Genomic DNA, 25665 nt, shown 5'->3' on the forward strand with positions numbered 1-25665 from the left:
TTGCATGCCAAAAAGGCACATCCTCCCTTTTTTCTCTGGTCAAAATTATACCCAGTTCAAATGCGTAAGTAACTCATCTTCCATGTTTGCTCCTATGGTCTTTTGGTCAAACCATTAACGTAGCTAACATATGAATGGTATTTTTCAATTACATATTTCTTTCACATACAACGTTTTCTGTTAAATCTCATAATCATTGTATGATGTAATTACTGTTAATGACCTTCTTTTATGAATGTGGCAACTTAGCCTCAAGGATGTTGTTTATTCATCCTATAAAATTGAGAACATTAAAAAATGCGCTTGTTTGTAGAGGATGGTACTATTCGTTGACCATGAACCATTGAAAGAGGAGCTGATTTTATGGAAAAAGATGTTTTATTTGACACACAGTGAGTTTGAGGTGTCTATGACACATCCAAGTGTGCAAATATTATGTACTCATTTAACATAGCCAGTCTTGGACTGATATATATTTTGGAATTTGATCTTCTCATTTCATAATGTTAGCACAAATAAGTGGTAAGGGACAAATAACCTCTTTTATTCTATGTGTTAGTGGAGAATAATGCTAAGTCATTTGTTTATTCTATATACATGCTCAACATTCTTTTTCTTCTCACTTTTTCCATATATTTTAATTTCTAAACAGTGTTTTTTCTTAAATCATAGAAGGGGACAGGATCTGAAATAAATGGCATCCTAAGAGATGATCTAAAGTTAGTCCTTTTAATTTATTGATGAAGAAGCACAGTATGGTTTAAATGATTCATCCAAGGCCATAGTTAGTAGTCACATAAGTAACATTCATATTTCCTTTTTTAAAGTTTGTACCTCTTAATCATATTCATAATCATAACATTCATATTTTCTCATTCCAATCAGAAGCCCGTTCCATTATACCAGTGATTCTCAACCTAAACTATGTGAGAAGATCAGTGAATAAAGTCATTCAAATGTCTTTTAGCCCTGAATACAATCCTCTCTCTTGAAGAGTTGCGGTGAACAACTGTTTTATTTTTCTATTTTTCATTTATTAATGTTTATTTATTTAATTATTTTGAGAGGAGGAGAATCCAGATGGAGAGAGGGAGATAAAGTATCCCAGGCGGGCTCCATCATGTCAGCACAGAGCCCCATGCGGGACTGGAACTCAGGAACCATGAGACCATGGCCTGAGCCGAAATCAAGAGTCAGCTGTTTAACTAACCGAGCCACTCAAGCACCCCATAACTGTCTAACTTTCCTTAACCCAGATTTTAATCATAGAATCCCCTTTCCACCATGCATTAATGCCAGTAGAAAATGCTTTGGGAAATGATGCAGTATGCCATACTTGGGAATGACAATGGTGGGCTTAAATGCTTGGTAGGAAAATCACCCTGCCGAGACGAGGTCAGGCTAAAGGAAAGGAAAGAATTTCATTTGTTTGATAGATTTATGCTGTTACTGGAAGACATAGGGCCCATAAGTAAAATAGCTTTCGTAGTGAATAAGTATGGGATTCTTTGAGCAACTCGCCTGGAATGTATTAACCACATTATAGTGTAGGTTTTTTCAACCTATGATTTCTCTTAGATCACCGGAATGCAAATACACTAAATGACGACTAAGAGGGATTCCAGTTGGAGAAATATTCTTTCCGTGGTGATCGCTAGGAACAAGGTAACGAAGTCATTGTGCTTCGTTTGACAGGGAAATTTGGGGAAAGACAGGAAACTAAGCCCAGGGTTAGGGGTTTGATAGAGTAATTCTGCTGCTGTGAACTAGTAAAGACTGCTAACGGGAATTAATCATGATGGAAATCTCAGCCTAGTTTTATGGCTGTGCCCTGACTTGAATTTGAACGAAAGAGAAATATTACTAATAAAATTTACATACGAGCAGAATGTTTCTGATTTTTCAGGACTTTCTTTTAGGACTAAAGATCATTCATGCAACCTGTGTACATCTTAACGATACACATCACTTTCACCAAAACCATAGACGGTCCTAAGAAAAAATATGTGTGAAAATAGGGAGCAATATAAATACTTCAACGTAAATGTACATAATTTTCAAGTTATTATAATAAGAGAAACTCATTATTATCCTGTGCCAGCTCTAAATGCAACAAACTTGACTGCTTCCAAAATGTATTATGTTTATGTATAAGTACTGAATAAGAAAATTTGAAACGAATATTAATTTGCATTTCTATTGCAGTTTAAGTAAGTTCACATTTTAGATGTTATAACTAATGAATTAAGCAACATAAATAATTTAACATCAAATATTTCTTGTTAAAAAGATGTCCTGCTAATTTAAAATTTTTAAACGCTGCAAATGAAGAATATAACCTAAAAGTGGAAAGGCCATATCAATGTGCTGAAGATTTTGTCAGCTCGTCGTAGCTGTAAACTTAGAAAAATCACAGATCAAGAAATATTCTGTTTTTAAAATTATGTTTTGAAAGTACAGCCTTTACCCCATATGTATAGAGAGTTAATCAAATGTATAACTACTATCTGTATATTAATGGAAAGAAAACAATTGTGGCCAACACCTCTGAACTTAGAGGTCTGCCACTTACACACTCTATGAACATAGACTCTTCTATGTCTTTCAGGAAGTGAAATAATCCTGTAAATTGTAAACCACCAAGCAAATAATAGATGTTTAACTGGACTTAATACTACTTCTCCTGATCCCTAATGTGCTAAAAGATAACGAATTGTTAAATTCCAGTAAAGGCAAATATCATTCCTTCAACGAATACTTACTGATATCCAGCAATGTTCAATGCTCCATACTAGGTGCTATGAGTAAGACAAGTTCTTGACTTCCATAAACTTATATCCCAGGAGAGTAATCGTTGTTTTTTTTTTTTTTTAATTTTTTTAATATTTATTTATGTTTGACAGAGAGAGTGTGGGCAGGGGAGGGGCAGAGAGAGAGGGAGACACAGAAACTGAAGCAGGCTGGAGGCTCTGAGCGGTCAGCACAGAGCCCCACGTGGGGCTCTAACCCATGAAACTGGGAGATCATGACCTGAGCCAAAGTCAGAGGCTTAACCAACTGAGCTACCCAGGTGCCCCTCAGAAGAGTAATTCTTTGCAAATACAAGGATGACAGTAACTGTCATGAGCAAGTTACACATGAGTTACCATGAAATTGCAGAAGCTAAAATTTGTACTTCAGATTTTAATGACCGGAGTCAACTTTATTACAAAATGGCATTCATACTGTGTCTTGAAGAATGAGTGAGATTTGGTTTGCAAAAATAGGGTAAAGAGAGTTCCAAAGGGAATAAAAATTAGGAGGGCTATAGATATGGCTCAGGCACTACAGCAAAGATTGTTGCAGTTCGGAATGAAGGATAAATTAGCAATGCTCTCTTATTTGCAACCTGTAGGGAACCCATCAGATTGGGCCTTTTGTTTTAAATTCAAAGTTTGGTCAATATGTTCTCTCCTTTTTAGGCGTCCTAAATACAGGTTTTTACACAAACCAAATTCAACCGCATGTTTGTCAACGATTAAACCTGGACTTCAGTTCAGGTGTTGTCCACTCACCGAACACTCTCAAAAAACGAGATGAGAATGCTCTACCGAACAGGCTGCTTTGAATCTGTTTCCCAATAAATAGCTTTCTAAGTCTGCGTTACACCCAGTAGAGGCATTTCTAACGCACATTACACACCACACCCTTCGCTTATGCATTTAATAGGTGGTTGGACTTTATAGGATTTATCGAGGCACACAGGCCGACAGCCTTCAAATTAGTGGTGGCTCTCTGTGAAGTCATAGATGTTTCCTCACGGAGACTCAACCATCGTCTTAGAGTTGTAGCTCTGTGTAACTAATATTACATATTTTAGGGGCTAGTCTACATTCCAAGCCCTAAGGCGTGGGCCGCAGGGCCTGCGGTGCGCCGAGGGAGGAGGGGTTCCTGGATGGTGAAAACAGGCCAACGCCCAGGGAACGCGGCGTCCCCGCCAGTACAAAAGTTACCACCCCACCTAAAGCGGGGGGCGAAGCTCAGGAAAACCGGCGGCCACCAGAGCGTGCCTAAGCGCTTCCTACCCCCCCACTTCCGCTTCCGGGGAGGCGACTCCCGGGTCCACCGGGCGGGGGCGGGGGCGGTAGCGAAAGGGAAGCCGGAAGTGGCCCGGCACTTCCGGCACGGGAAACTCTTTGCTGCCGCTCGGGCTGGCTTGACAGGCGCGGTCTCGGCTAGTAGCTCTCTCTCCTTTCGCCTTCCGCCCTCCGCCCGTCCGCCCTCCCAGCTCTTTTGCCGCTGCCGTCCCACAACTCCTGTCCCTGAAGGCGCCCCTTCCCCATGTTCCGGGGCGGGAGTCCTGAAAGCGAAGACCCGCTCGCCGGTACCCCATCATGTCCGAACTGACTAAAGAGCTGATGGAGCTGGTGTGGGGCACCAAGAGCAGCCCCGGTCTCTCTGACACCATCTTCTGCCGCTGGACACAAGGTACCCTGACGGGGCTCTGACTTCCAGCCGCTTCCTTTGCCCTGCGAGAGTCTAGCTGCGACGCCGCCGGCGCCACAGCTCCCCTGGCTTGCCCGGCACTCTGTCCCGATTCCCGTGCTCAGCTCGGACACTGGACTTTCTAGAAACGCCCTGCCTGTCTCGGGGTGGGGGGAGGGGGGAGTGGTTGAGTAGGAGAACGGTTGCAGCTGTCCCCTAAGGACCCGAAGCGCCTCTGCCACTCCCTGGGCTGCCCTCCGGCAGGATGAGAGAAGGATGGTGGTTGGGCTGCAGTGTGTGACACTGAGGGTGTGCCCCGTGCCCCGGTGTCAGTTTCGCAGCCAGTGTTGCGGCTTCCCGAATCCGTACCCACTGTCAAGGCTTCGTGTTATTGGCGTGTGGTTTAATTTTGGCCAGAGGGGAGTCCACAGGAAAGTCAAAGTGGCCAATTCCAGAAGGCAGCTTTGTTGTTTGTGTTTTAACTGTGTGGTCGGACGTAGTCCTCGGCGTAAAAATACCAGTGTTGCCTGCTGTCAGGTGCTCTTTTGACCCAAAGTATCCCCAGTTTTGAGATGGTTTAGTTATCTGTTACAGTTCAAAGGAATGTGGATCACAGCACTTCCCGTGCTGGTCTAATTATCCAGACAGGATTTTGAGTTATGTAAGAAGTTTTATTATTACGAACCCTAAGGAAATAAAAATGACCATTTATTGTATTCCTCCGCCGTGCCAGGCTCTGCGTTTGGCACTTTGTACTAGTAATTACCTGTAATTCTTAAGTTTTAATGATAAAACACAACTTTGCACGTTACTTAAGGTGACTTAAGAAAGACTGAAGTTAAGTGAGGTTACAAGCATAGTCTTTGGAGTCAGGAGGATTCGTGATGTAAGTATGTAAAACATAGGCCAGTAAATGGTAGCTCTTCATTTCTATTGTTAAATCATTTATTTACAGAATCGTGTTCTCAAAGGATTTGGGGGAATTTTAGCATAGTAAATCTAAGTTCCTAGTTCGCAGTGTGTATTTTGTAAGAAGAATTCAGGGTTGAAGGAAATCGCTTTCTCTCTCTTAGATACGCCTCTTTTAAGAGCTGGTAAAATTAGAATCGTAATGTATTACAGGTTATTACAGGTTATTTAGTCCATCACTCTTATTTTGCAGATGAGGAAAATGAGTCATGAAGCTAAATGACCAGGCCAGAGTCACACAAATGGATAGAAAGGGAGTGAATTACAAGTCTCCTGATTCCTCACACAGATTTGTTTTCACTGATAAGTTTTCAAACCTTAACATGGAATTGCTTTTGTACTTTTTACACATTTGATTACGTCACTGGAGTAGCATTTTCTGAAATCTTGGACACCTGCATTTGCAGATTTTAAAGCTTGCTTTCTACGTTGACTTCGTTTTATCCTAATAGCGAATAGCCCTGAAGTCTACAAGGCTGTGAAGCATTAAGAAAACTTTTACTTGCCGTGTAATCACCGTTAATTAAGCATGTACAACGTAGAATAAGATCGTGTCCGGCCTTGTTTATATTAATACTGTGATGAAGTTTCAAGGAGGATTGAAAGGCACTTCTACTGGTTAAGAGAGGGCTTTGGAACAGGTGTAGTTTGGTTCCAGGTTAAAGTTATTTCACTTCCTCAGGCCTCAGTCTCCTTCTCTGTAAAATGCAGATAATAGTAGTGTCAACCTTACAGGGTTGTTGTGAGGATTAAAGGCATATAAATACATTGAGGCACTTAGCACAATATCTGACATAGAGTGAACGCTCACACAATGGAAGTCCATTAACACTTGATTTAAAAATTGTTTCATTGTAGGCTAAGCCAAAGATCACTCTCTGGCCGTGAGCTGACAGTTACAAGAAATTATTGTTTATTTGATGAATAATCATGTTGTTTTTACTCTTCTTTCTTTTTTATTGAAGGATAGTTCATACATGATAACCACTATTTAAACTATAACTTTATAATGATACGAGAACGCTCAGCCAGCTTGTAGTCCTGTAGGAGTTCCTTAACGAGAATCATTCAGTCAATACCGTTTACATTTTTTTTTCTTTTTAGAGTGTGTTTATATCGTGGATAGATAATTCTTCATGGTCTTACACTGATCAAGATTTTCAGGCAGCCAACTATGTATTTTTAAGTTACCACTTTCGAATCAGAGGGAGGTTGTTATTGGTTTTGCTTTGTTAACTGTTACATTCATTTATTCGTTTAGAGGCAGAAGTCATTGCTGAGGATCGCTTTGGCGGTCATTTGGGATTTGAGCATAGGCACAGGACGCGGCTCTGCTGCACTTGCCTTACAGCATTTGTAACGTGACACCAACTTTGGCTCTAGTTCACAGTCTGTCACTGTGTTTTGACAACTGGAATCGTAACGAGGTTTTTGGAAGCACGTTAAAAGGGTGAGATGTTTAGGTAAATATTTGTAAAATTATGTTTAGGGATATTCCATTTATGAGACCATATCGATTGGTCACATTAAACGTTTTTGATGCGTTTAAAACAAGCTGCAGGGGTTGGTGCAGCCCAGAGTTGCTTTTTTTCTCTTCATTGATCTGCCAGTTACAGACTGTACATGACAGCAGTGAGCCACAGAAGTGGCACACGGTCGTTGTTTTATTTCACTTGGCAGTTTTAGATAATTCTCTTCTGCAATTCCTTTTTCTTAAAAAAAAAAAAAAGGGTTTTGTGGGTTTGTTTGTTTTTGCCAGTTTTTCTTTCAAAGACGTACTTTTAAGGTTTGCAATTATTTTCTAACTAGGAAATTGAGTCTCTCCTGCCGCCTTCCTTCCTGCTCTCTTGCCTGTGATAGTTTTTTAAGAAAAGTGTGTATTTTCTACCTCTTATTCAAAAGCACTGTCTGTCCTCCTTGCCTTCTTCCCGAAACACACTACAACAGTGTTCCAGGCAGCAGTGTTGCAGGTTAGACTTGGTGGGATGGGAAGGACAGCAGATAATGCGCATAGCATAAATTGAGCATAAGTGATAGTTAGAAGGTAAAGAACTAGGGATTGTGCAGTGGGGTAGTGTGGCTAGGCCTCATTTTAAGATGAGATTTGAGCAAACCTTGAAGCAACTGAGTGAACTGTGCAGTTATCTGAAGAAAGGGTGTTCCAGGCAGGGAGGATAGCCACTATAAAAGACTTAATGCAGAATATTCCTTGCTTTTTTGTTCAAGGAACAGGAAGGAGACTAGTTCGGCTAGAGAAGGAATGAGGGAAGGGGAGAGTAATAAACGATGATGTAAGACCTCATTTTCATCCAGTGGCCTAGAAAGCCTTAGAGGCCATGGTCAGAACTTTGATGTTTCTTCTGAATGAAATGAAAGGCCATTGAGAGGTTCAGAGCAGAGAGAGACGACATGACAAGTTTTTAAAGGACTGATCTAACTGCTGTGTTTGAGGGTAGACTGTAGTGGCTTGAGTGAGACAGCAAGATGAAATGATAGACAAAGGCAGTAATGCAGCGGGGAGGAAGTGGTGACTTGGACCAATGACAGTAGCACTGGAGATGATGGCAGGTGGTCGCAGTGACCAGCTCCCAGCAGAACCTAAGTCATTTAGTCATTAGACTTATTGGGAATATTTGTGGGGTTTTTTTGTTTTTCAGTATTGATTGTCTAGTTCAGTGTTTGGCAAACTTTTTTCTGTAGAAGAGTCACTGGCATTTATTATTTTTGTCTTAAAACTCATCTCTGCCATTGCAGCAACTGCAGCCCTAGATAATATAGGTGTGGCTGTGTTCCAAAACTGCATTTACAGAAACAGGTCAACCCCTGATCTAGATTATAAACTGTGAGAAACCATTTTTTCTTTTTTCCCCCCCTTTCCTCTAAGCTTTATTTTATTATTTCATCTATAAGATTAGCCAGAAAGGGAGAAACACAATTGCCATTTATACCAGTGCCTTGTTTTGGGGGTGAGGTGGGGAATGGAGCTGTGGTTGGTTCAAATTAGAGTTTGGACTTTGGGTATAGGACAATTTTTGTTATGCAATATGAAGAAAAAATAAAACTTAACAAATAACTTAGGAAAAGTTACGTATTAGGAAAAGTGAGGGATCGTTTTATTTTAAAGTATTTAAATATAAAGTATTTAAGTATTTATTTGAAGTACTTAAGTGTAAAATGTATTTACAAGTTAATACGTTTGTTATAATGTGATTTAACATTTTACCAAAATAATAAAGTGATATGCCAGTGTTATTAATTTTTCTTCTAAAGTAAGAATAATACTGTGAGATCCTATCATTTCAGAGGTGTTTGTTGGTGGAAGCCTTTTATTTCTCTCAAGAATAGTTACTCCTTTCTCCAACCTACCTGAATCATGTCATCTACAATGCATTTCTTTCAAATTTAAAATTTGTGAGCTTATATGAAAAAGTTAATTTCTTGGTACTTTGAATACATGTTTTTCAGTTTAAAGTATCTGTCATAATATCTTAAATTGTATTATACTTTACAGTTTTTGAAAGTCTTATTTAATCCTTGCAACAACCCTGAGAGATAGCAAAGGATAATTGTAGTTTCCTGATTTACATAGATGAGGAAACTAAGGCCCAGTTCAGTTTTGGCTCAACCATTATCATCGAGTTTGTAATGACAAACCAAGTTTTTTTCCTCCAGGCTTTTGTTTACATGGGGATCCAGAATTATGGGGACAGAAGTTGTAAAACTGGTTTAAATAATGTATATATGCATAGTAAGTCACATGAAAGTGAAAGGTTAGAAAATTGCAAAGAAGTTCATGGCTCAGGTTTAAATTAGAAGCTATAAAACAGATTTCATGTCTGTAATACTGTGGAATGTGATACAAAATTATATATTTAGGATCAGATGCTTTAGATGGCTAATTCTGGATCTAATCAGGAAAAACAACCATTTTGTGAAAAGTTAATTCCTTTTAAAAGTAGGAAGTAATTTAAATATGAGAATACAAAAGAGAGAACTCTATATCCTAAAAAATTTGAATTCAAGCACAACCTTATTATGAAAGGAGAAGCCTATTTAGCATAGTCCTGTTTTAGAATAGAATACTTAATTTACTTTTAGTTGACTGTATTTCCTTTTGTGCACTAATGGCCTTTGTTCATTATCTCTTAACACAGTCAAACGCATATACTGTAATTAAACAGAATTTGGTGGGCAGCAGGTCTGCCAAGAATTCTCTCCATGGGGTCTTTATATCTAACATACCAAACAACTCACTGTAATGCTTTCAGCTATAAGCCCCACCCATAGATCTTGACAACTGCATTACATTCGTAGTAATTTTAAGGAAGGTAAGAATTCAATACTGATTCATGTTTATTACGTACCCTGAAAGTTTGACAGAGCCTGGTTTCACCTTTGCCCTTAGGCCCAAGGCCAGGGTCCCTTCCCCTATTTCCATCCAGTAGGAGCAGAGCTGGGCTGAGTGGGGGCCTCTTGGCTTCAGCTCTTGTTCCTGGGTTGACCTCAGATGTAGTTGTCTTGACGTGATAACCAGCACCCTTAGGTCTCATTGTCCTTACTGAATTTGTCCTGTGCGTCGCACCTGTTTCTCCCCTCCATTTAGCCTGTCATCTGTTCTGTTTTTCCCAGGCTGCTGTGTACTGATGGAGAAAATTGTTGTCACCATCAATACAAATGCAGCGATCAAACATTAGCTGAGCCCTCAGTGTTTCTCTTAGTTCTTTATCCTGTCAGCTTTTGTTATGTCTGTTAGAATTAACCTGCTTCTCAATTCTCTCCATTTCCCCTCATTCTTATTCAGTAATTGTGAATAATTAAACTTAAAAATTTTAAGTTTTAATATTTTAATTTTTAGTAATTAAAAATCACTCTTATTCTCCCTCTTTGCCTGAACCAGTTAATTTAGAAGCCTGTCAAGATTCACTTCTTATAGGCCAGCGACTCTCAAGTTTTTGTTTTTTGTTTTTTTTAACTCAGGGCCCTATTATAATCTTAAAAGTTATTAAGATTTCAATATGAAAAATAAAATTAATGAGACCTGAGGCATCGTTTTACATTTCTGTAAGTATCTTGAATGTCTGGCTCATTAGAAGACTGCTGGCTCCTTGCATTTGCTTCTCTGTTCAGTCTTTTACAGTGTGTTAGGATATTGTTAGGAAGTGTATGCAGAAACCCAGCCTCACAAAGACTGCGACTGGTAAGGTAGGAGTTATAGTGGCCTTTCAGACAATTAAGGATATTTTTCTTTAGTACTACACCCAAACTTGGCAAGTGGTAGTTTCTTACAGGTTATTAGTGATCTGGAATCAGAAGCCACATCAATGAATTTTTTGTACTCTCTTAAATTGAAATCCATTGGTTTGCCTTGTACTTTGAATGGATCTTTACCCATGCATTCATTTCTAACAGCATGCATCCGTCATCTGGAAGTTACAGGTCCAGTGGTTTATACAGAGATGTTAACACATTTCATTATACAATATCAGAAGTCATATTTATTACTATAATCTCTGATCTCATTAGAAAAATCTCTAAGAAGTGAGATGCTGTCAAGTTCACAGTGGTGCATGCAGGTTTTCCAAAAATTTTAGTTATTGCTTGAAAGCCTGAAAACTTACCACTGGCAAAATTGCAGTCTGTTATTTTCCTTGAAGTATTAGGCTTCCTTCATTCACTTCTGAGAAAGGTCTGCCACATACCCAGGTCTGAATAATCATAGTTTGTCGATAGCTCTTCAAAATAAAAACAGTGCTCTACAAAAAAAGCAGTTCCAGCTTGCAATTCAGAAAATTACACAAGTGCTTTTTCTTGAGACAACGGTCGTTATCAAGGTATGTAGCAGAGGTGCTTTAGTTTCCATTTTGTCATGCAGAATATTTTTTAAAAGGACATTTTATTCAAGGTCAAGATTTAATAAAATTAGCATCAGTAAGGGCATTCTTTAAGTTAAATTGGCTTTTTCTGTGTCAAAGAGGGTGGTTTTGTTTACTAGGATGACTGCTAGTACAGCTTAACCACACTGCCTTCATGTGTGCTGAGGCACCAGCGGTAAAACCCTCCATTACTTTTGTACCATCACTGTGAATGTCAACACAGCATAAAGGGCAAATGATGTCTTAGTACCATTATGAGAATTATTTTAACCTCTTCTAGATCCCCTGAAAGGGTCTCAGATTTCCAAAGTTCTGTAGACCACACTTTGAGAACCTCTCTGTATCCACTCTCGCCACCCCCACAGCATAGCTCTGTGAGGACTTGGTGTCTTTAAACTTCCTCTTTCCCATATAATCGCCCCTTTCCTGTTTTTAAACTCCTGTCCTTCAGCCTATATAAATAATAATAAATAATGATTCTTTATCCAGCTGCCCTTCAAGATATCATCCTTTTTCCTTTTCTCTTGTTTAACAAATTGTTTGTATTTACTCTTTCTCCTTGTATTCTGAATCATACTTCAACCCCTTAAAATTTGGTTACTCTCTCCAGCGCTCTAGATTTCTTTTGTATTCCCAGTGATGCGGTTAATCCATTGTTTGAATGTTATGTGTTTTCTCAGCAGCATTTGTAACAAGTAACTACTCTTTGCTTCCTGGAGGACTTCAATGTGTTTTTCTCTTACCTTTCTAATCTTTTTGTCCATCTTCGCTGACTCAGCCTCTGCTTATTTTTTAATGTTCCCAACTCCATTGTCTTTGTTTCCACGTTCTCATTTACTATGACTGTCGTGTTGAAGATAATTCAAATTGCTGTCTTTAATCCTAACCCCTGCTCTGAGCTCCAAACCCACATTTCCCCCTCTTCTAAATAATGCCAAATGGTTATCTCAAAACCGAACTTGGAATACCTAGAAGCAAATTCCCCATTTTCTTTCCTTGCAACAGTTCAAAAAGCATTTATGGAACATTAACTATACAACATACTAGGAAAACAGTGGGCAACAGAACACGCCAGACACGTGTAAGGCCAATAATAAACAAGTAAACAATAATATCGTAATCACAGATTATGAAAAGTACTGGTTGTTCTGGAGGATGGTAGGAGAGACCTACCGTCTTAGATATTTAGACACACCTACTTAGATAGGTGTATCAGGGAGTATCTCTGAGGAGTCGACACCAACATGAGTCCTTAAGAAGGAGAAGGATTCAGCTTTATGAAGAGAGAAGGGGACATGCATGTAGTAGAAACAGCAAGCCCTAGGTCTCAAGTCAAGATGTTGCCATGTTGTAAGATCACTGTGGATGATGAAAATGAGAGTGAACTGAGGGAAGGTGGGTTTAATAGAACATGGTGTCTTATAAGGCCAGGGAAAGGAGTTTGAATTTCATTCTAATTGCCCCTGAAATGTATTGAAGCAGGCTGGGACAAAATCTGATTTCCAAATCTAAAATATTCCTGTGGCAAGTCTGTGGTGAACAAATAAAGATAGAGGCAGGACAGGTGGGGAGGAGTGGAGACATCTAGTTGGAAACTCTTAACAGTCCTCGAGGTGAGAGACAATCATGGCTTGATCTGGTCTACCGAGAGGGGATAGAAATGGACAGATAGAAGTCATGTTTTGGGGCCTTGAAACAAGAGAATCTTGCCTTCAAGTGGCAGAGAAAGGGTTAGCAAATGTTTCCAGTGTAGGGAACAGTATGTTCAAAGGGTAAGAAACCGGAGAGAATAGGGATATTTGAGGACCTGGAAGAAGCTCAGCCTGCCTGAAATCTGAGAGGAAGAGTGGCAAAGGATGAGAGAGGAGATTCAGGTGGAAAGCAGATCAGACAGGACCGTGGTAAGGAAATGAGATTCTGTCTATGTCTGGAGTTCTAATCTGGGCTCTAATTGAAAATTCCCTGAATACTACCAGTAATGGAAATCTTGGGAGTAGATGAATTACCCAAGGAGGATGTCTGGAATGAAAAAAATAGAGCTCCTAACGCCAAGACATGAGGAACATTACCATTTAAGAGGAACTGACCAAGGAGACTGAGAAGAAACAAAAAAGAAAAATTGAAACAAAATTGGACCAGTAAAGCTAAGGGGCAAAGCTTTTTCAGAAGTTGTTGGTGAGCAATTCAGATGACTCGGGAGTAAATAAGAAGAGACTTGAGGAACAGCCTGTACCGGTCATTGATGAACTTGGTGAGAATGAATTTGGTGCAGTCATAGGTTGAAAACCAAATTTTTGTGGGTTGAATAAATTGTGAGGTAAAGAGAGTGAGACAGTGCACATAGACAACTGGGTGGGCTTGGAGAGAGTGGTGATTGGAGTTTTTGGTGGATTTTTTTACTGGTCCAATGCATATTTTAAATTTGGACTTTTTAAAAACTTTTTTTAACGTTTATTTACTTTTGAGAGACAGAGACGGAGCATGAGTGGGGGACAGGCAGAGAGATTGGGACACAGAATCCAAAGCAGGCTTCAGCCTTTGAGCTGTCAGCACAGAGCGCGATATGGGGCTCAGACTCACAAACTGTAAGATCATGACCTGAGCCGGGGTCAGATGATTAACCAACTGAGCCACCCAGGTGCCCCAAGACTTCACTTTTTAGAGCAGTGTTACAGCACAATGGGGAAGCTACAGAGATTTCTCATATACCTCCTGCTCCCACAACATGCATAGCCTCCCTATTATCATTACCCCCAACCACAGTAGAATATTTGTTCTAGTTGACAAACCTACACTGACATATCATTGTCATCCATGGTCCATAGTTTACAGATCACTCTTGATGTTGTACATTCTTTGGGTTTGGACAAACATATAATGATTTTTATCCATTATTATGGTTTCATAGTGTTTTCAGTGCCCTAAATTATAAAATACAACAAATACTTTGTTGTCTGGATGTATCACAGTTCATTTAGCCACCCATTCATTTACTGAAGGACAGCTTGGTTGCTTCCATTAGCAGTTGCGAATAAAGGAACCGTAAACATCTGTGTGCCAGTTTTTGTGTCGCTAGAAGTTTTCAACTCGAGTAAATAAGGAGCTTTTGGTGGATTCTTAAGGAGGATTTTTTTGTTTTTAAATATGTGAGATCCAGGTTTAAGTACTGTTTTAAAGAGAGGGATTGAAAGGTTCGAAGAGAGGAGGTGGATGAAATGGGATCCTCGACAGTATTTCTAATCTCACTTGCTATCACCTCATGTCTCAAGCTAGAAACTTCAGCATCTGGGGGCGCCTGGGTGGCGCAGTCGGTTAAGCGTCCGACTTCAGCCAGGTCACGATCTCGCGGTCCGGGAGTTCTAGCCCCGCGTAGGGCTCTGGGCTGATGGCTCAGAGCCTGGAGCCTGTTTCTGATTCTGTGTCTCCCTCTCTCTCTGCCCCTCCCCCGTTCATGCTCTGTCTCTCTCTGTCCCAAAAAAATAAATAAACGTTAAAAAAAAAAAAAAAGAAACTTCAGCATCTGCTCTAATGTCTTTGTCCCACTTGCACATACACATCAAATCTTAACTTTTACCTTGGAAATACTGTTTAGATATAGTTCCTCCTGTCCTTACTAATGTCAGTTTTATTAGGTCCACACCATCTCTGTATGGCTGTTGAAACAGTCTTATCCCCATTCTATTCTTTTTAAAAAGAAACAAATCCAGTATGATCATATTTAATCAGTACTTGTCATGGTCTCACCCTTCCCAGTATTAACCTCTTGTCAGATTTCCCTCCTCCCATTTACCATCTCCTTTACCTACCCCCATACTACCTTTAAGCTACACTAAATTTCCCCCTGACCCATAAACTTGCCCTGCTCTTATCAAACCTTTGTCCTTTAATAAAGGTGTTTTCTTTACCTCAGAGTCATTCTCCACCCTTGTGTCTTGCAAGTTCCTATTCAAGATCAGCCTCAAAGTCACCTGTTACAACTTGACTCAGGCATGTAAATCATTCCTCTCTATATCCACAATGCTATCTTCATACTTCTGTTGTAACATTCACTTGTTCTTTATTATTTATTTGCTCCTATGTCCGTATTCACCTGTACTGTAGGCTCCTCCAGACTGGGGACTTTGTCATTCATGCATACATCCTAGATGCTTAGTATAGTGTCTTACGTTCATCAAATGTTTGTTGGATGAATGACTGAACTACAGGTGAAACCTTACACATTCTTAGCATGTTGGAATTGGAAACAATCATTTTAAAGATAAGTACACAGAGATCTACAGAGGCAAAATGATTTCCTGAAGGTGATACAAATACAATCCTCCATACTTCTGGCCCTGTGCTCTCTGTAATGAACTTGTACTAGTTGTTCCCAGTCAGTCTTGGTTGGATAGCACTGAAATTGAGATAGACCTAGTGTGGACACATACACTGTCTATGATGCCATTTAATTTTTAGCTTATAGAATGTGATTCAAAGATTGGAATGAAAAAGATTCTGTACAGAAAGGTCCTAAAAATTGTTTGAATTGTAGATAGTGTATCTAGTCTTTCTTCAAGTAAATGACTTAATTTAGTGGTCTTTTACTGAGGTCCACACTTTATTCCTTTATTCTACTGAGAGGGTTCCCTGGGGCAAAATGTGTGTGTGTGTGTGTGTGTGTGTGTGTGTGTGTGTGTGTGTGTGTGTGTGTGTGTGCGCGCGTGCGCGCACGTGTGTGTGTGGCACAGGGGTGGGAACATAGGCTCTGTATCTTTTTTCAAAGGATTCCTTGATACCCCAAAAAGTTAAGAACCACTGTGCCTAACTTGCAGATATTTTGCTTTTGTAATAAGTGGTCTTTCTCAAAGCAAAGTACATTAAAAATTCTTTGGGCTGCTGTTTGAATTACATTTTTAATCTTTGCTACTTGCTTTCATTTTTAGGGTTTGTGTTTAGTGAATCAGAGGGATCTGCATTAGAACAGTTTGAAGGTGGCCCCTGTGCTGTTATTGCACCTGTTCAGGTAACATAGACTACTTTACCGACTCCTTAGAGGGACATGTTCAAACGTTTCATACTTTATTTTTTGTTTTCTAATATCTGTGTCACAAGACATGATCAGTTATCTCTTAACTTTTTATTCTTGTAAAGTGCTATGAATATCCAGAATAAAAATGAGTTCAGAACATCAGCAGGTTATGCAGCAATAGCCTTTTGACAATCTTACATCAAAAAAACCAGAATGGGTGTTCCCTGACCTTCAGAAAATTAGGAATTAATGATAATGACATCTTTCTAATACAATGATCCTGTTGAGTAATAGCATTCTATACTAGGGATAGCTACATCATAGCAATATATTATTTTCATTTGTTCTTTCTGTAGAAGTGATTTTCCTAAGAAGTTGACGACGAGTGAATATTTTCATTCTCTAAAACTGTATACATTTTAAAAATAAGTTGTCTTTACAATTTTAGGCTATGGCTTCAGCTTTTAAAATAAAATTAGTAATAACAGACTTCAAACAGAATTTCCAAAATTAAAAAAAAAAGGTTTTTCTTTGCACAAGGTAATGTTAATCTGAATATACGTATACGATTTTGAATCTTGATATGTTCTATTGTTTGAATTTCAAGGGCCAGTTTGCCACAATCATTACATTTTAAAACCACAAATTGAATTTTTGGTTTACTATAATACTTACAATGTCTGACCAGCAGTGTAACTTCACAACTATTATAAAAGAAACTGGAATTGATTCTGTTTTTTAATCAACACATTTTGAAAGTACATATTTAATGTGATATTTTTTCATTGGACATAAGGAACACATTCCTGAACTGTTAGCTGCGAAGTAAACTGGTCTCTCAAGCCTTATACTACATATTATTAAATTAAAAATTTTTTTCTCTGAAGGAGGAAAAAAATCCTTTCATGACTGATTCCAAATTATACCCTTTATAAGTCATTATTTTATTTCTTTAAGGGCTAAAATTGATTTTGTTTGCGTTAGTAAAATTATTTAAAAATTAAGAAAAATTTGAATGTTTGAACATTGTCTGGGAGTTACTGAATATAAAGAATAAAAATTAACTGTGAATTAGTATTGGAGTTATCATGCCGTTATGCTGGGGACGGATTTTGGTTGCTAGCAAAATCTTACCATCTGAATTTGAAGATTGCTTGTTCTGTCTGTATTTAAATTAGATTATATTAACCCAGGGCCTCCTGGGCCATATTAGCACCCAGGGTTTTTACTAAAAGTCTACGAATGTAGTTAAGTGTAAGGTGTACCACAGGAGTTTCCTGTTTTATAAAATTCAGTATATTTCCATAATGATAGCTGTTTCTGCAAGGGATAATTGTAGTGTTCAAAACCCTCCTGTATCTTTGAGGTCATAATTTAGTTTCATAGTCACATAAATCTTGTCAATCATGAAGAATTTTGGGTTTTTAAAATACTTTTAGTGTAAAAGTCGAAACTAAACCATTTAGCCTAATGAAGGGAAATGAGCAAGTCTAGATAGTAAAACTTCTTTAAACTATAAAAATTAGAACATGGTCCTGTTGCCAGAATAGGCTTATTGTGGAACCAGATGGCTAATACAGGCGTAGACCATGTTATAGATAGCAGTTTACCAAGAATTTATCACATACCGTGATAAAGAAGGAACTACAAATCACTGGTAGAATAAAATGAAATTTAGTAAATGTCACTGATAAGACTGGTTGCCAGTTTGAGGGGGAAAATGAAGTTAGATCATCTGATACCATATACTAAATATGTTCTTGACATAATACTGAACCACAGAAAAACTAATGTATTGCCAACACCAAGAGAAAGATGGAAAAGATTTGGACCAAAAAAAGATTTGCAACGAATATTAGCAATAAGTGGATATTGTCTTTCTTCTACAAAGAATGTGTACAAATCAGTTAGAAAACCACTCAGTCTCCAGTGGTGAAATGATGTGTGTGCAGGCATAACAGGTGGACTGATGATGGATAACCAAAGAATCAGGACGTTCAACCTCACTAGGAATCCAAAAAAGTACAAAGAAAACTACAACTAGATTCTATTGCTGACCCTTCCTAATTTTTAAATATAAAATAATTACCAGGGCCTAGAAGGGTAGGATGGCGCTGGCACACTCATATTGCTATGTGGTACATTTGTACTTTGATTCAGGGAGGGAAATTTACATTAGAACCAGAAGTGTAAGAATGCATATTTTTTGATGAAATCATTGCACTTCTGTGCGTCTTTCTTAAAGAAATAATCCTTAATATGGAAAAGATTGTATTCAATAAGAAGTTTTTGTATTTACAGTAGTAAACAATTATAAGGCTAGTGTACAATAATGTTTAAATGTGAAGTAATGTTTGAGTAAATTTCGACAGCTCGATAGGTATGTAGTGATTAAGAATTATAGTTAGGAATCCTGTTGGAAAACAGAAAAATGGGAAATATCACATACCCATTATGCTTCTCACTTGTAATAAAAATTAAGACAGTTATGAAAGAAAGACTGGAAGGAAGTATATAAAAATACTGACAGTGATCACATCAGTGGTAAAACAGTGGGTATCCCACCTCACTTTTCCCAACTTTTGTAATGTAGTTATAGTCCTCCATTTTATGGTTGTTGCCGTTTTGGGAAAAAGTCAGAAACACTTGATTGTAGTAGTTTTAGATTTTACTTCTTTAAGATACTGCAGAATATTACTTCATTTTTTGTTAAAATACTTTCAAATGATCGCTTATTAGGTGCCAGGTACTGTGCTAAGTGTATTACATAGATTATTCTATATAATCCTCACTGCAGCCTTTTAAAGTTTATGCTATTATTATTTTTAGTAAAGTAGTGGAACCAGGATTCAGACCCAGATGTGTCTGACTAAAAGCAGTCCTCTTACCAATACACTACCACTTTCAAACAGTAAGTGAGAAGCGTCCAACTAACCTTTTTCTTGGATCTGCCCCCTGGAGATTCAGATCCAATAGGTGGAGCCTAAGGGTCTTCATTTTAAGTAAACAGGTCAGGTGACTGGGATGGAAATGGTCCTTGAACTACACTTTGAGAAGGAAACATTACACTGATCTTCTTTCTATCAAGTCATCAGTGTAACAGAGTCAGCTCACTTAAGAAAAGGTCAAGAGGTCAACTTGTTTTTTTTCTTTTGAATCTTAAAGCTTTTTGAATTAAACCAGGAAGTTAGGAACTCCTTAAAATGATGAGTCTTGTAGTGATATTCTCATATCACAAATCAGAACTAATAGAGCAGAACCAGTTTTGTGTTATGACATCTTTTCCCCCAAGGTGTCTAAGAGAAATGTAGACTGGTTCCTGTTTCTGGGGTCTTTATTTTGTGAATGAGCAGTAAGTTTCTTTACTTTTCCAGTTATGTGTCTATTATTTTGAGTCAGTTGTTCTATTTGCCGGAAAGTACATATTATGAAAGAAGAATTTTAGGGATCTAGAATCAAGTTTATAGTGGTATATTCTGAATAGTATGCTCAATTACTGTTGAATGTGAAGGGAGACTATCTGAAAATTTTATAACACTGTTCAGTAGACCATAAAGGAGATATACATTAGGGTTTTTTTCCCATTAAAAAAAAAGAATAAGGCTTGTTTATAATGGATTCTAATAATTATTGCTTTAATTGTATAAAGGCCTTTCTTTTGAAGAAGCTCCTGTTTTCTTCTGAGAAGTCTTCTTGGAGGGATTGCCCAGGTATGATAGTGGCTTTCTATAAACTTTTCCATCACCTTCTAATTTAGAGATGATCTAGGCAGCTTCCATTGGCAGTACTTGAACTGAAACCATTTATCTTAAAAAAACTATAAATGGAGTATTTTTTTCCTGAGTTTTATTTTTTCAGTGTTTCAGAAAATTTCATGAACAGTGACCTCAAATTTTAATGTGTATATTCCCAAGTTTGGGTTACCTGAGAGGCATAAGACAGGATAATAGACCTAAGGGAAAATAAACCCTTGGCCTCTCGCTAAAAAGTGGTGCATTTCTCTCAACTGTTAAATGATAGCACCCTGTAAGGGATGGTCATTTGTGTTTGTTTTATCTCACTTAGCTCTGAGGAGGAACTCAGAGTTATCTTTGCATTCCCGCAGCTTTTAGTATAGTGCCTCACACAATGCAGATACTGCAAAGAACCAAATTAAATCGCAGATGAAGCTGTCATAGCTTCTGCAGTATGATTAGGTCAGAGAGCTGTATGGTGCTAGCTGATAATAATAAAACGTTTGCATTCTGCTTGACGGTTTACCGTCTTCCCTTTAATACGTGAACACTCTTATGTGAACCTCACAGTAACTTCTGAAGAATGTAGGATATATTATATAATCCTAGTTTTGTGTATAAGGGCAGAAAAGTTTCATTCCAAACTATCCCCATAGAATCTACTGAATTTAAGAGTTAAAGTGTCCCCCATGTATTTTTTTTTATATTTTTTACTAGCTGAAATGCAAAATAAATTGTAGAGAAGAAACCAAGAGATACTATTTAATATTAACATCACTGCTTTACTGGTAAAATTTGAAGTATTTCTTGTACAGAAATATATGCACATTGATAAAATATATAGCATTGTCATAAACGTAAAGATGGTGGTGGTTAGAAAGTGAATGACGTAGTTCCTCCTTTAAAGAACTACTAGTCTATTAGAAATCTCCCCATAGTATAAAATTTTGCATAGCTCCTATACCCATCTCCCCCTGCTGTTCCTGAAAGTTTCAGGAACAGCACTACTTTTGGGGAGTGATACTGCTTGAAAAGAGGAGGTGGCTAAGGTTCCGGAAGAAATTGAACATTTGTGCTCCTGTCTATAAAAGTCTAATGCTCCAATCACTGCAATACAGCATCGGGAGCCTCTATATTATACAACATGACCATGATGGCGTCTGCTAATGTAATGAATTTGGTATTGTGTGTGCTGATGGTGTGTTATCTCCTAAGCCTTACCCCTGTGGGACAAGGAGATCAAAGACATTAGACTAATTCAGAAATGAGGAAAAAACTAGAAGTCTCAGCAGGCCCTCACATTGTGCCTGGCTCTGCAGTAGAGGGACCCTCACGGCTTCAGTGCTCCCTTCACAGCCCAAGGAAGGGGAGCGATCAGTATCGGGTTAGTGCAGGGAACTTCTCTCTCCTAAGGTTTAGTTCTTACTTTTTCAGGATTCTTTTTCTAATTAATGGCAATATTTAATAGTAATGACACTTTAGCCCTCAAGCACATTGTTGTTCCAAAATGTAAGACTATTTATGCTGGGGGAGGAATCCTCCATCCACTTAAAATGGTTGGTTTTCATTATTAAATTAAAACATTCTTACTGTTGTTACCCATGACAGGATTTTTTTTCTTCTATTCAAAGAAAACCATCATAACTGGTACTTTGGTTATTTTTAGAGGAAGAGCGGAAGGAACTCCTTTGTCATACCTTATGTGATATTTTAGAAAGTGCCTGTTGTGACAACTCTGGAGCATTCTGCCTGGTTTCCTGGTTAAGAGGAAAGACAACTGAGGAGCAGACTGCGGGCATTTCTGGGAGTCCTGCAGAATCTAGTTGCCAAGTGGAGCATTCTGGTAAGATCTATTTTTTACTTCCCGAAGGAGTTTCTTGTACCTTTGTTTTAGTAAAATTGTTGAAGTTTTTGAAGGAAAAAAAAAGGTGTAAAATCTCCTAACACATCTCGTTTTTAGTCCCTGCTTAATTCAGGAGCCTTAGTATTTTTCATTTCCCTTTCAATTCTTTGAGCTACCAGAGGGCAATGGGGCCTGTTTCCCTTGTTGTCACTTTTGGAGAAAAGAAAGGAAATGCATCTCTTAAACTTTTTAAGAACGTTTTAGTTAATGTCTGCTTGATGAAATTTTGAGCTTTAGAACTGTCATTTAGAAAATTTAAGGAACATAATCCTACATACTTTAGTTTTAGATGCCTTAGCATTGTGGGGTTTTTTTGGTAATGGAAAAAAAGGGGTTTTAGGGACATCAGAAAATTTCTTAAATACCTTTAGTTGTTTCTTAGAGCAAAGGTGGGGACATTGTTCTTTGTTACATATTGTTTCTTTTCCTCCTGAACTTTTTGGATATTACTCGATATAGTCTATATACGCATTATTTTAAGGTAGTTTTAAGTAAGGGTTTTAATTATTCCTTCATTTAAATTTTTCATTATTGAAGATTTCTCTTTAAATAATAGCTATTCTTATTCATAAAAATATGTACCCTGTGGATTTTAGCCTTTGAAAATTCTTATTTAATTGACCTTAAAACTGCCAGAATGAACTAGTAAAGTGGAAACTTCTGATAGTACTGAAGCTAAATAAAGAATTGCTTTTCTGTTTTTCTTTTCAGGAATTCTCTTGCTAGTATGTGACTTTTGATAATTGGTAGCTCCACGTGTTTATATTGAATAAGTGACTTTTTCTTCCTATGATGCATTCCAATAACTATCATCTCTGCAGAAACTGTTTTTAAAGAAATTATAAACGTGATTTATAGAGAGTAAATTTTGATTACTTGTGATGTACATCTTCATTTCCATGTAGGATGATCCCTCAGGGACTATTGTCTCCATGGGCTGAAATGACTCTGATGTGTCAGCATCTTCTTTCTCCTACTTTTGCAGTTACAGTTGCAAATTCTAACAGTAGGACATTTGCCAGGAACAGTTTTTAAAAATTTGAACCTTTGAATGACTTTTCCTGTTCAGTTCTTTCAAACTTAGCCTTTCAAAAAGAATTCAACATACTTTTTGAATTGATGATGACCGTAGAAGAAAACAAGTAGAAAATGTTCACAAGGACGATAGTAAAAAAATCTTAAGATTGGTTTTAAGATATTTTCCAGGCTTTACTGGGTTGCATGGAAGCATGTTTAATAGTTGCATTTAGGACATTAAAATTTTGACAGAGGAATAGTTGAACTAATTAAAAGTTGTTTTAGAGAATATCTGCTTAAAGCCAATCTATATATTAATATGCAAGAAAACAGTAATGTCTTTTCTTGTAACGTTTCTCGTTAGTATTTTAGGGGTATGCGATGTGCTTTCTATGGGATATACTGTACATTTCTGTAGTTACAGGTTAAATTGCTCTAGGTTAAATAGCCTCATAACGTATTAACTTTGGTACTTCAGTAACTAATTTAGGTGGGCATATTAGATTTAATTCCTCTTCAAAAAACATATTTTAGTAGTTTTCCAATTTCCCTTGCTTCATTTTAAGAGTGGACATGAAATAAAACCTTGTGTTAAATCTGTTTTTAGTACTGTAAAAATATGACAAGTTTTTTTAACTGAAAATTTGAGAATTTGCCATAGATGTTGACAAATGCAAAAAAACTTAAAGTTTATATTTCATATAACAAACTGTTTTACCTGTTCTTTCCTTTATTCCCAGCTATGTTCTTTTTCTTGTGTTTTATATTTTTCCACCATCCTGCCTGCTAAGCTTTTTATTTTGCTTGCCTCTTTTCTCTAAATTACTATCTTTATGTCTACTTTCATAGTGTATATCCAGTAAAATTATTTAAGTGATCAAGCACTGCAGAACAGTTAGTACAATTTGGAAAAGATTAGGCCGAATTTTTGTTTTATCCTGAGATTTTACATGTGAACTGTTTTCCCTCTTGTCAATATTACATTCTGCACAAACATTAATTTCATTGGCTTGTGTGGTGTGTGTAGTTTTGGCTTTTGGTAACGCACACTTGTTTGCAGTAGTGAATGCTCAGGTTCAATTTCAGTTTGTTTCCCCCACAAATCAAAAAATCACTGAAATTAACCTATTTGGACTTGTGAAGATTTTTAAAAACTGTTGGAAACATTTGAAAATTAAAATGATTTTGAAAGGATGGCCTCATGAGACATTTTAAATTATAAATCAAAAATCCTAATTTTGAACTCCTAATAAATCCATTTCTCTCATTCTCTAGTAAGAATTAATATTTAAAAGTACTAATATTTGCTTTATAAAATTTTTGTAAAATAGTGCATTGTGATAGAGTAGGCGTTTTGATTCATGTAATGAAATTTTTAAAGAGAGTATCTTTGTAGAGGGAGCCAAGACTGGCTTGATTCAGATCTCAGCTCTGTTGTTTGTTACATTTTGCTCCAGGGAGGCTCCTTCTTTGTGCCTCAGTTCCTTTTCTGTGAAATGGGGATAACAGGGTTGTTAGAGGATTCAATGACGTAACACCCGTAGCGCTTTTGGAGAGGGGCCTGACACTTAAAGTGCTGCAGAGACATTACCTTGGATTTAAATGCTGTCTTTTATTTACTTTGGTTTTTTTTTTTTAATTTAATAATTGTGCTGTGTTAATAATGATCATAATCTAAATAAGTTACTGAAAACTTCTCAACAGTTGTACAAGTAAATGAGGAAACAAACTTAAAGCTGTCTTTGAACCTGTGTAGTTTCAAAGTGCTATGCCTTTTTATAACATTTGTTTAACAATTAAACATTTAACCTAAAGATCTGATATTATGAAGGAGGAAGATTAGCTATTTTTCTTGGATCTATGAATTGAATATTTAAAAGTGCAGGACACATTCCAGTGATGTGTGAAGCACTCTGTCAGTAATTTTTCATATATTATAAACTATCCTAGTGTAACTGAATCGAAAGTAAAGGTTTATTATTTAATCCCCCTTTCACATCCTCAGTATCATACCCATTTTAGTTAGAATCATGGTAACTAAGAAGTTGAAATATAAATTTGTGTTACAGTAAAGTTGAAAATAAACTGAGAATTTTAAGGGAGTAAGGAAACAGGAAAATTTTGATTGCTTGAAAGTATTTACAGCCTGCTGTGTGTATCTTGTGTCATTTATTTGCCATGTGGAGTGCTGAAAAGTGTCTTTTATGTATAGCTGCCTTGGCTGTCGAAGAGCTTGGCTTTGAGCGATTTCATGCATTAATTCAGTAAGTAACATTGGAACATTTAAAATACTTACCTTGTGGACACATTGCCATTTTAAGTCTGTTCATACCATGGAAAGGTACTTAGATTTGTATACTTGAGGATTCGTTTGTTACCAGTGTTTTTGAAATAATAAGTTATAAAAGTTTACTTAAATTACTCTGATTCCTAAATTAGCTAACTACCAAAATACACTTTTTCATAATGTGAAAATCTTCTCCATCGTTAGAATGAAAAAACAAAAAAATCATTGTAGCATAATGTTTCTCTGACCTGAATGAATGCAAAGATTTCTAATAGGATAAATATTTGAATTATTATTTCTTATTTGCCAGATTCCTTCTAGGATTTTTGTTAAAAGTGCTCGTATTTTCATTAGAGCATTAAACGTGTTAATGTGAAAGGTAAGGATGGCCGCATTGATAGAATTACTGG

At 37.4% G+C, this 25665-nt stretch overlaps 1 protein-coding gene across 7 annotated transcripts in view; it reads left to right on the forward strand.

Annotated features, from left to right (window-relative positions):
* Window positions 1-4123: 4123 nt before the first annotated feature.
* Window positions 4124-25665, forward strand: part of MINDY3 (MINDY lysine 48 deubiquitinase 3) — a 97184-nt gene continuing 75642 nt past the window's right edge. For 2 of the 7 annotated variants that reach the window (XM_086714851.1, XM_086714853.1), the window contains exons 1-5: window positions 4124-4467; window positions 16229-16308; window positions 19964-20024; window positions 21715-21891; window positions 25181-25232. In XM_086714851.1, the coding sequence (XP_086570977.1) occupies window positions 4374-4467; window positions 16229-16308; window positions 19964-20024; window positions 21715-21891; window positions 25181-25232 (464 nt within the window). In that variant the 5' untranslated portion in view covers window positions 4124-4373. The remainder of the gene's footprint in view (window positions 4468-16228; window positions 16309-19963; window positions 20025-21714; window positions 21892-25180; window positions 25233-25665) is intronic. The other 5 variants (XM_086714856.1, XM_086714852.1, XM_025930552.2 and 2 more) reach the window with 5 other exon arrangements.

Source organism: Puma concolor, chromosome B4 (assembly GCF_028749965.1).
Source record: "Puma concolor isolate L17-30 chromosome B4, mPumCon1.1.hap2, whole genome shotgun sequence".
Taxonomy (NCBI): domain Eukaryota; kingdom Metazoa; phylum Chordata; class Mammalia; order Carnivora; family Felidae; genus Puma; species Puma concolor.